The sequence below is a fragment of the Penaeus chinensis genome, chromosome 36 (genome assembly GCF_019202785.1).
Source record: "Penaeus chinensis breed Huanghai No. 1 chromosome 36, ASM1920278v2, whole genome shotgun sequence".
In the NCBI taxonomy this organism is placed as follows: Eukaryota; Metazoa; Arthropoda; class Malacostraca; order Decapoda; family Penaeidae; genus Penaeus; species Penaeus chinensis.
The window spans coordinates 32,167,683-32,180,182 of NC_061854.1; the positions used below are offsets into that span (position 1 = coordinate 32,167,683).

General features: G+C 36.9%; 1 protein-coding gene across 4 annotated transcripts in view; it reads right to left on the minus strand.

Annotated features, from left to right (window-relative positions):
* The window catches only part of LOC125044984, a 16,391-nt gene that overhangs the window by 334 nt on the left and 3,557 nt on the right, over positions 1-12,500 (minus strand). Inside the window, exons 5-16 of one of the 4 annotated variants that reach the window (XM_047641983.1) lie at positions 12,470-12,500; positions 12,141-12,226; positions 11,631-11,702; positions 11,192-11,363; positions 7,052-7,354; positions 6,537-6,661; positions 6,294-6,407; positions 5,598-5,773; positions 2,728-2,824; positions 1,944-2,576; positions 921-1,052; positions 1-641 (exon numbers count right to left, since the gene is read on the minus strand). The exon at positions 1-641 is cut by the window's left edge and continues 334 nt beyond it; the exon at positions 12,470-12,500 is cut by the window's right edge and continues 106 nt beyond it. In XM_047641983.1, the coding sequence (XP_047497939.1) occupies positions 555-641; positions 921-1,052; positions 1,944-2,576; positions 2,728-2,824; positions 5,598-5,773; positions 6,294-6,407; positions 6,537-6,661; positions 7,052-7,354; positions 11,192-11,363; positions 11,631-11,702; positions 12,141-12,226; positions 12,470-12,500 (2,028 nt within the window). In that variant the 3' untranslated portion in view covers positions 1-554. Of the gene's footprint in view, positions 642-920; positions 1,053-1,943; positions 2,577-2,727; positions 2,825-5,597; positions 5,774-6,293; positions 6,408-6,536; positions 6,662-7,051; positions 7,358-11,191; positions 11,364-11,630; positions 11,703-12,140; positions 12,227-12,469 lie in introns of all 4 variants that reach the window. The other 3 variants (XM_047641985.1, XM_047641982.1, XM_047641986.1) reach the window with 3 other exon arrangements.

Below are 12,500 nucleotides of genomic sequence, written 5' to 3' on the forward strand. Positions count from 1 at the left end.
TTTCCTATATTATAGGTGCTATGACTGTTTTCCTAATTTATACATTCATTAAAGAATAAGATAATTTGTGTTAAGAAATAAAATTCGTTCTACCATCAGAACACTAAATAATATGCTTTTCTTGACTGACAGAGTAAGGCTAACTAAATACTGATAAAACCAGCTGAAACTTTAAAAGCAAAGACTAAAGACTTTTCAAGGAGATAAGCTAATACACATATTCAAGAAAAAAACAAAAACGCTAAGAGTTCTCTTTCACCATTTTAAACTTAAACCTGAAATTTTACACTAAAATTCCACCACTGAATAACAGCCTGAAAGTAATTTTCAGCAAACATTCCTTAGATTTAACTGACATAGTCTCAAAACTAAATTGTAAATTTGTCCTGCATTCATGAGTTCTAACAATTTCCCTTCCAAAATAAATGATACTGTAATTGGAAATATAAGCAAAATCCTGGCAAAGAAAACAGCATCTTTAAAAATTAAACTGAACTTGATTTCTTGGCCCTAAAGCTGTGTATTCATTCTTTCCAAAATCTTCACGTATTTGGTTACAAAATCTTGGCTCTCTTTCCCTTCTGGTGATGCTCTGGCGTTGGGGAACCCTGGGAGCTGCTGATTTCAAAGTCATTCAGGTTCTGAGGCGAGAGAGAGAATGGCAAGTCCTCTTAGATGTAAGAGCCATTTCATAAATTCACAACAAATGAAAACTTGCCTTGGTTATACGATCATGAAATCTGCCATTATGAAAGTACATATTTTGACTTTGAGTTGATTATGGGTAAATGTTCATATATTATAGTTATCAATCATACTAATAATGAAAAAAAAATTACAGAGAAAAGAAGGAGGAGGAGGCAGCAAACAAAGAAAAATAACATAATCCAAATATAAAGCTGTCATTACTCATCACTTACCATTGTAACTGGAAGTTTGGCCTTGTTTCGTGACAGTCTGCTGCTCCGGGTCATTAGAGCCCTACGCGATGCAGGATTTTCAACATGTAACTCTACACTACTACATGCCACTTGTAACGGTTCAATATTCACCTGTAAAACAGCTCACATTTTAATTTCCATCATCACTATCAAGGAGAGTAATAGTCTATTCATTGCTCCCAGAAAATCTATAAAATGTGTGGATTGGCTTACTGTAGTCTAGGGGAAATTCTGTCTTCAAAATTCAATTGATAATAAAGAAATAAACTAAGCATTTATGATATCTAAAATTAATAAAAACAAAGTAATAACACATATTCCCACATGTATACTTTTCAATATATCATCATAACTTCAGTCCAGATATATAGCCATAGAAAAAATTACTTCTGGTTCCACAGCCTTCTACATATGTTAATGACTGTTAATAATTTCCATACATATTTCAGTAACATTAGAGTCCAGACAAATTTCTGTTACATTACAGCCCTGCTGCCAAACATCTGTCCAACCATGTGGACATCATCATGGGCCCTTCCTACAGACTATAACCAATACTGCGCAACGTGGAGGACTTGGAATAAAGTTGAGATAAATTCCTGAATTTCTGCATGTTATAACATATCTTAAAAATGGAGGTGTGGTTTCTGATATGTGCTGAAATGGGGAGTTTATTGTATAACTCTCCTGATGAGAAAGAGAGTATGAAGTTCTCATTTTTTTATGCATTTATATAACACCTGTTTATTTTGCATTAAACATTGTAATATTATCTTAATATTAAGATTTTTTTTTTTACCCTTCTACTGCAAACAATATTTTCCTCATATATACTGTATTAACAACAACAAACCTAGGAACGCAACTGATAAAGCCAATAATTTTGAAAACTATTAAGAAGCAGATTCTACTTGATGTAATAATCAAACCTACTGTGCAAACATTTTTCAGTCCTTCTGTTCTTAATCCTACTAATCATGCATGAAAAAAATAGAATCATACCTGTGACTGGATCTCCTGGAGGTTTGAGGTACCAGGTAATTCTTGAATGTCGGCCGACTCAAAAACAAGTGCAGCAGACTTTCCTGGATTCACTGCAGTGTGTTCCTGACTTGTGTTGGCTGGTTCTGTGACAAATGTGTTAGTCATTGATGTCTCATTGCAACTGCTTGTGCTGACTCGTACTGTGTCTGCATCAGCTACAGTAGTGCTGTCAAAAGGATTAGAACAGATGTTGGTCATTTCTTCTACTTCTTCCCCTAATGTTGCAACAGTGTTCCCAGCAGTTGCAAAGGCCTGAGATGCACCGCCTGGGCTGTAATTGCTGTAAGTCTCATCCAAACCAGTCCCTAGAGTAATAATCTTCTGTGTTCCAACTGGGACATCCTGAGTGCTATCTACACCTTCCCCTTCCTGTGTGTAGAGAAGTCCTTCCCTTTGGGGCTCTTTCATGAACTGGGTGGTCCTCTGGCTGTCCGTGTCTGCTACAACCTGTGTGGCCTGAGAGTCAGGGGTAGGAGTATCGTGCAAGCTCTCTATTTCACTGTCTAAAACTTGTATTGGCAGGTTGAGGTCTGGTGTTATATCAGAATCCCAGCCTACCTCTTGGTGTGTTTGCCTTGGTGTCTGTAGCACCTGCAAGTTTTATCAATACATCACTTTCCTTAACTATTATATCTCCCTCATCTTTATAATATGGATATCAAACATGAATATTTCCATTAAAAAATGTACCATCATTTTTTTCTCTCTACATAAACTGCACACATCAGAGGAAAAAAATTACCTGTGTATCTTCAAATTCTCCTTCCATACGCACTGACTGACTGCCAAAGTATTCTGAATATGCAGAATTTATTTTGGCTTTGTTTACCATTCGAGGCCTGGAGGATACAAATAATAATGAACAAGTTCATACAATCAATATTTACTCACTAAATGATGCTGTATCTTACAGATTTTACATACTAATATATTGGGCAATAACCCAATAAAGTGATTTTTCCATATGCCTTCTTTGTGTATGGAATTGTAATATATGAGAACCAAAGAAAAAGTGCACATTATACTTGAATAAAAATTTAATAATACCTTATCCCATTTTGATCAAAATTTTCCGTCAGATGGGAGAGAAGATGTCCTAAGGGAGTGTGTAAATATGGTTTGGAGGATGGGGGCAAGGGCAGGGACACAGGTTTTGAGGAAGAACTGACGGATTTTGTCAGGTCCAGTTGCTTTTTGTTGCTTCTACTAGTTTTTAAATTCTGTCTTTTCTGTGTAAATATGGTTTGGAGGATGGGGGCAAGGGCAGGGACACAGGTTTTGAGGAAGAAGGGATGGATTTTGTCAGGTCCAGTTGCTTTTTGTTGCTTCTAGTAGTTTTTAAATTCTGTCTTTTCTAATATCTAAAGTCGGGATGGGAGGGGGCTGTTTGGCATGTTCGGCCCAATGGGGTTTTCTTGTGTACACACACACATATATGTATTTATGTGTATTTATACATATATATACATATATAAACATATATATACCTATATATAAATATACATATATTCATATACATATACATGTATATAGACATACATATATATGTATATGTATACATGTATGTATATATATGTATATGTATACATGTATGTATACATATGTGTATACACACATATTTACACATATACATACATATATATATAAGTGCATATGTATATATTATACATATACACATATATAGATATGTATACATATATATATATATATATATATATATATATATATATATATATCCATGTATATACATGTACATATATGCATATACATGTATATATACCTAAATATATATACATGAATATGTGCATATATATAATATATATATATAATATATATATATATATATATATATATATATATATATATATGTGTGTGTGTGTGTGTGTGTGTGTGTGTGTGTGTGTGTGTGTGTGTGTGTGTGTGTGTGTGTGTGTATTATTACATATACATATACATATACATATACATATACATATACATATATATGTGTGTGTGTGTGTGTGTGTGTGTGTGTGTGTGTGTGTGTGTGTGTGTGTGTGTGTGTGTGTGTGTGTGTGTGTGTGTGTGTGTGTGTGTGTGTGAATATATGTTTATAATATTATATAAATATAATATTATATATATGCATATATATATGTATATTAGATATATATGTATGAGTATTAGATATATATGTGTATATATAGGTTTATATACATAATACATATATATCACTCACACACACACACACACACACACACACACACACACACACACACACACACACACACACACACACATATATATATTATATGTAAATATATATGTATTAAATATATATTATATATATATAGATCATATTACATATATATAACATATATACATTATGTATATATATAATGTTTACACATATATATACATATATATGTACATACATACATATATGTGTGGATATGTGTTTATGTATATATATTATATTATATATATATATATATATACATATATATATATATATATATATATATATATATATATATATATGTATGTGTGTGTACATATATATATACACATACATGAACATATACATACACATTTACATATACAGATACATTTCTATCATAGTATCAACACGGTAGAGTGTTTTCACCATTCATAATGAATATATATGTACATTTATATATAAATACAATGTATATATAAGTATGTATGTATGTACGTATATGTGTATTTGTATATACATATGTATATGTATATATGTATGTATATATATGTACATATATGTATATATATGTACATATATGTATATTTATATATAGATAGATAGATAGATAGATAGACAGATATATATACACACACACACACACACACACACACACACACACACACACACACACACACACACACACACACACACACACACACACACACACACACACACACACACACACATATAGTGAAAAAAACCAATGACAGTGTCTACATATTTTGTCTTTCCAATGAACAAAAAATTAATGAAAAAGTGATTTTGAGGTGAAAAATTGATGTATGATTAATGATTTTAAGACTCTCCCTTTCCATTTATATAACACAAATATATAAACATCATGAAAATCCTCATTCTTTTTGGTATATTTTGCCATGAATTACATATAAATGAGACAACTGCTTAGCATGTAATGAAAGAATAAATGAAAGGGGAAAAAATACTACCTCAATATCCATACAATGACTGCCCTATATGGGGAGATAAATCTGAGAAAAAAGTCATAAGAATGATTGTATAGTACAGGTTTTTCCATCTTTTCATCCTGCTTGTGTGTTAATTTTACACATTTTTTTTTCTAAACACATCTTTGAGTAGACCCTACCTAAGGAAGGGGGAGGGGGGGGGGGGGGTAAATTGGTGAAGAACAGAAAGAATACAAGTGATTTTTTAACATATTGTTTCAGCATCCTCATAAATATAGGATCAATAAATGTTCAATATCAATATACCTAATGGTACCCATTTTAATTTTGCATCATTGTATATGATCAAGGTTAATTCTTTACATGCATATGACTAACACAGGATGATCTTATGTCACACTCAGAGAAGACAAGAGAAAAAGAAACAGAAGACTGGATACTGACCTCCTTTTCCTTCTATCCTCAAAGACCATCATGGCATCCAATTGTTCCATGAGCTTCTGGGCATGTGAAATGTCCACTCCAAGGCGCTGGCCCAATTTGGTGACTGTCACACAGGCATTGTAGCCCTTTAGGAATTCCAAAGCACGACGGAGAAGGCATACCTGCTGGATCTTCTCCTGTAAGCATTTCAAAGGGGTAAGAGGACTAACATAATGAAAATGTGAAATATGTAATTGTCTAATTGTTCAATAAGTTCTACAAGTAAAATTGGTGAAACAGTGAACATTCCCTAGGCACATTTGCTATTTCAGTTTGACAATTAACCATTTTTAAGTATTAATTATGCCAGGCCTTCACCTTTTAAGATTATCCCATACACTCTAACAGTTTTTTTGTATTATCATGTTTTTGTAATGAGTGAAACAGGCTATATTTTTACGTCAACCATATGGCTGCTTCATCACATCACTTTATGATTATCTAGCCCACATACTGTATACTAAAGTAAAATGTGGCACCCGGGGGTAAATGAGTTTGACAGCCCTTACCCTTTTGTTTTGTGTATCTTGAAGAAATTAAAGAAATTATGGGTTTGACAGTCTAATCCTTTCTAAAATCAACACCCCGATGCTAAAAATTTGAATTGTAAGCTGGTTACAGCCTACAATTTGCCTATGCAACCAATCTAAATGTTACCTTGGTCATGTCCCTAAAGGAGGAATCAGTACAAGGCAAGCCTGAGGTGATAGAGCACTGCAGGCACACATGCCGCTCAGGAACCTCATCCTTCTTTGACAATTTAAAGCACAACTGTCAAAGGAAGATTATAAGGAAAATAATTAAATAAAGTTATCACTCTAAGATCAGTTATGGCAAAGAGTAGGACACTATGATGACTTGTCAAAAAAGTTGGAACAGAAAAGAAGATGAAGAACTCACGGCATGCTGCCACATTTTGCAGATATCGCATAGTATCATGAGGCCATCATCTCGGTGCACCCCACATTCACACTTCACAGGCTCTTCATCATCTTTCATGGTTGATGTGTGACTCTGACCACTGGCTGTTGAGATAAGCATTGTGGTTAGTGATGAAACAGTTGCACAGAACCAAAAATTACCAAATAAACAAAATGATTACAAATAAACAAAATTAAGAAATAATAGAGTGCCTCTTAAAACATGAGCTACATTATATATTCAGTGCAACAGTGTGCTGTGCTAAAGTTAATCCAAACCCATATGTTGTTTGTGTTGCATAAACACACGTCACAGGCAGGAAATGTAGCCGGTGAAAAAGTATTTTCGCCAGCTACAGTTTGCACTGATGATTGTAAAAAAAAATGGTGACTAGACCTATTAGAATAGTACCAGTACCTTGCAGAACTATTGACCTAAATGCCAACCAACTAGCAAGCACACACACAAACATAAAATGTGTTTCCTCAACTAGCCTGATGCAGTGGGGGTGACAGCAGAGAGGGAGAGCAAGCGGCGACTTCTTCGAACACTGGTACACCTTTCCTGGTCCTCCTTTGGTTCAACCTCAGGGACAATCTGTACTTCCTCACCACTCTCAGTTGAAACAGCCTGTGCCACTGAGCAGGACTTGGATACAGGAGTGATACTTGGCACACAGTCATCCTGATAAGTGCTTTCAGACCTTAGCTGGGGATCAGCACTAGTGGAATCTTGGCCAAAACACATGCTTGATGCTTGGTCATCCTTGGGGGGTATTATTTCTTGCAGGTTGTGACCTGCTGTATGAAAAAATACAGAGAAAAAAATAAACTAAAGTGCTCATTATATATAATAATTCCATTTCACAGTTTGCATGTAAACTGATAATTTCTTGAGTTTGAAACAAAGCTCAGCTGATGAAATTGATGATAATCTGTTAACCCATGGCGCCGGGTATAGAAAATTAAAAAAAACTCTACGCTCTGGCGAACGGCGGCAGCGCGCCGACTCTGAGCGCGTGATATCGGTACATCAAGCCGAATCATTGCCTCGGGGCGTTTTGGCGCGGCGCCGCTACGGACAGCCGCACGCCTCACATCGTGCGTATTGTTATGACGGCGATAGCCGTGACCCGTCGCCATTGGGTTAAGTGGATACCATATACAATTTTAAAAAGCAAATCTTCGGATAAAATGCCCTCCTAATAACTTGCTCATTGTTGTCGTGGGGGGCTTAGGAGACAGAGACTGAGGCCCAATGTAAGGGATCACCCCTACCTTGGACCTCAACCCTTGCCTCAACTAATTTTGCATAGTTTTTCTTCTCTCCCTTTCCTTTCTTTCTCTTCTTTATCATCCCCTTCTTCTATCCACTAGCCATGCTGAAAGGCTGAAAGGCTGGCTTTGTCAGTCAAGAATGGCCTCTGGGAGCCATGAGCACATTATTCCTCTGGTTAATTGTCTAACCTCTAGGTTAATTGTCTTAACTGTTTCCTCTTCCCATTGATTTCAGGCTCACCATGGCCTATAATGAAGATGTTTTACCCTTGTTTGAGGTATTTAGGCTTGCTCTTCATCAACTAGCCTATCTAAATTTGATTTCATTGTTTTCCTGGCCCCTGTCTCTACTCTGACCATGGCTCTGACTGATTTTTATACCCCCTCCTCAATGTCTGTGATCAACTCTATCCATTCCAAATCATTCACCCAGGTCATTACTCAACCTTCAGAATACACCCCTTCCTTTCTCCCAATATCCTCCACTTCATCTTCTGCTGCACAGTCTTCTTCATTGTCTACCCCCACCCCCTTTATTACTACCCTTCATCCTTATTATCCTCCATACTGTCCTCCTCCCAACAGTACTACCTCTCTCTATACCACCCCATCTTTCTCCGACCCTCGTCTTTCTACTGCTTCCACCTCTACAAACCTTTTTAGTACTTTTTGGCCCAACCAGGTGGGATCAATTCTTTGTGATTAACCCTGCAGCCCTGTACCCTGACAATATCCTTCTCTCCAAAAACAGGTAGGCAAAGTTTCCTTTCACTGTTGTTCTGATCGTTCACACACCGTCACAATTAAATCTGAATCCCAAACTTGTGCACTATCTACTGACCTCACTGTAAAAGACCTCTAAATAATGGCTATGATTGTTTGGGCAGTGATAGTGGTTAAATGGCTTGGCTCTTTATTAAGGAAGAGTACAGCACAGTAACGGGAACACACAAGACATTGTCTTATGGCAAGAGTTGAGTGCGGTGTCACATGTCCAGCCAGCTAGCCCTGGGGGGACAGAGGCTGCTGGTGACCTTTTCACAGTGACTGCTGGGAGTGACTGCGAAGGTCAGACAAGGTCAGATATAATCGTCATCTAAGTCTTTACTGGTGTAATGGTTCTAAATTGCCTTAGAGCACGTGGCAAACATCCACATGGTCTATTAGTCTCATGGCGTACAAATATAATGCTTAAGGACATACTATACTCACAGGCAAACCTATTCCTCCCCAATCTCACTCCTCCTGTCTCCTCCTTTCTGTCTTTTTTACTAATTGTCCTGTCGACAACAAGGACTGGTCAGACTGTAAAAATTACTTACTTGCATGCCTGATCGACTACAATGCAGTGGCAGTCCAGTGCTACGCTATTCCTCCCAGTGGCAAACATAAGCCCTACACCAATATTGCCAAGATTAACTTCCATAGGCATGACCTCCCCCATGAAGTTTATGTTAGTGGAGTGTCCTGCCTCGTCCAGCCATATCAACCCCTTACCCGTCAATGTCAGAAATGTTGGCCACCCAGCCAAACGCTGTTGATCCACGGCCCGCTGCCTCTATGTACCCAACCTGGACAGGAGTGTTCAAATTGCTCTGCTCAGCCATGCACATGTGTCCATTGTGGTGGCTCCCATAATGCATTTTATAGGAGCTGCCCTTTCTACAACCTCAAATCTGAAGACAGTTCTCAGACTCAAACTTTGTTTCACCCTACGTGAGGCCAGACAAGAAGCCCACCAGAGAGGTTTTTCTCTTTCTACCTATTCCAAAATTGTACTTCGCTCCACTCCGCTACCATCTTCTCAAGAAGTCTCAGCACCTCCCCCAGTATCTCTTCCCTCTACTCCGAACCATACTCCCTCTCTCCCCTTGTCAAATTAATCTTCTAGTTTAAATCTAGTTACTCCAATCTCTACCACTTCCCTGGTGCCTCCCCCTCCTCCTCCTTACTCTACCTGTCACAACAGACAATCTTCTCCATCTTCTCCTTTTCCTCAGATATCTATTCCCTCTTCTTCTTCACATAAGAAATCCTCCGTTTCCCAGACCTCCCCACCCAACCCCCCTCCAGAAACTCTTGAAGACCTCAAAAGGTCATAAACATGACTCAAGAGAATAATTCACTCCCTCATCTACCCTCTAATCCTTCTATTCCTATTCGCTCTACGTTCAAAGTATTTGCCGATATCCATTCTCCTCCTACTTAAGTTCCCCCTACCCCTCTTCCTCCAACTCACCCAAAAAACACCCCATCCTATCCTCTGCCATGTTCATCACCACTCCCTCTTCCTTCCTCATTATCCTTGCTCACGTGACTCCCTTATGCCTCAACAATGTCCTTCTCTAAACCCCTCTCCTCCTGACATTCTTCCTGGTACTTCACCACTTTGTCATTCCCTTATTTCATTCTCTGGAGTCTTCTCCTATTTCTTCACCTAACGTTTCTTACTGTATCACCTTCTGACTGTTTCATAATAGCTCTTTTGCAGTTTCCTCAGACACAATCTCCATTTGATCTGACTGCCCTATACCTCTAACCACATCCCCATTTGCAAATCTCCATTGTACTCCATTTTCTCCCCCTCTGTACCATTTTCACTAACATCCCATCCTACAGCATTCTACAACCTTTGACATCTAACACATTTTATCCTATGCGTTAACTTATTTCCACCTTTTTCACCAAAATACTTTACCATAGTGCTAAATAAACTTTGATGTCTAGCACATTTATCTCTTGTAACCATTAACTATTCATATAAAATGAAAAATGCATTACAACAATTAGTACCCATTCTTGCTGTTATGATATTCCAAGAGGATTACACAAACCTTGGATCACATTCATAAGCAATCCGTTTATTTGTTTCTTCTTCCCTTCATCTAGAGCCATGTTTATTGAGAAATGATCCTACCCCAAATGAGTGAATGTGAATGAATTAGATTTAAAAATGAAGGGTAACATAATACAACATTTTTATAGATGTTGTATATCTACATATCATTTCTTTCAAAATGGAACAAGTCAAGATGATACAATGGTTATGTATAAGCCATTGACATGTGTAAGTTATATGTCATCTGAAGGTTCTAAGTACTAATAATAGCAAACAATAAAATCAATAAATGAGTTACCATAAAACACTGCAACACATTGGAGAAAAATCATATCATAAAGAGAAATCTCACACACACACACACACACACACACACACACACACACACACACACACACACACACACACACACACACACACACACACACACACACACACACACACACAAACACACACACAAACACACACACACACACACACCTTCTACAAATGCAAATAAACAACATATATTCACTGACACTGTGGAACAAGGTCAGCAAAGTGCTTTTTGGAGCGCTTATGGCACCGGATGATAACAGGATCACTAGAAGGCAGAGGATTCTCTGCATTCTCTAGCCCAGATGATTCTGCCTGTTCATTCCCTGCCTGGGGATTCTCCTTGTCTTCAGTTACCGTGATGTTCTGCTCTTCCTGCAATAATATTGAGGAGGAAAATTATACTTGTCTCTACTTAAAACTGAGGCCTAGTTAGTCTAATACAGCTTGATGGTTTCTCAGGGATGACTGGTTTCCATAAATCCACAAAGGAACAAAGAATATGCAGTGGAATCTTTATTAATTAAGACTCAAGTCTCGAAACTGGAAGAGAAAACCAAGAGAGAAGGAGGAAGGAAGGAAAGAAAAATGGAGGAATTAAGAGAGAGAGACATTTTACAAGATAGGCTTCTTTTAACTTACATCAGAATAAACGGCTTTGTTCACAGTTACCCGAAGCCTGACAGTATGGAAAGGTGTACAGACATCCCCAACCTGTAATGAATAGAAACATAACTTCTAAAACTTTTTTTAAAATAGATTCATTGGTTTAACATTTTGTAATACTATGCTTCCTATCATTCAGAATAATATGAATGTATGTAATGTGTTATTATTATCTACTGTATATGATCTGGGTCTTAGGTAAACTGTACAGATCATAACTTCAAAACAGCTGCTTCTTTTATATTCTTGACTATGTGCAGAGGTTAAAAGATTCTATAACAATTATTAAATTATTTCACAAGCTTGTCTTTAAGTCTGATATCTGTCAAACTCACCATCATCACAAGGTAAAATATTTGCTTCAGCTGTTTAAGATTATGTTAACTTGGAATAACATGTTTCAGCTGATCCACAGAAAATATGTTGATCCACCTACTGAGAGATCAGAAAGATAATGCATGAAATATTTCTAATATAATCTCTTACCTTTATTGTAACTGGGTCACCAAGGCTGTGGCTGTCTGTGGGTGCTGCGGGCTTAAATCCCACTGGCTCATACTCAGGGGGTGTGACTGTGGAGGAAATATATGGGGGTCCACAGTGACAGGAATACCAATAAGGAAAACAACAAGCACAAAGTAAAAAAAAAAAAAAAAAAAAAAAAAAAAAAAAACATACACATTGTTTGTCTCTCTTTGTAATGATAATTTTTTTTTTTTTTTTATAATTTTTTTTTTTATAAATAGGGGAACTATTTCATAAATAAATTATACATGACATTCAAAGTCTCTGTTTCTCCCTCTCATATAATTTACCATCATCATAGTAGTGTAGCTGCATGGTAAG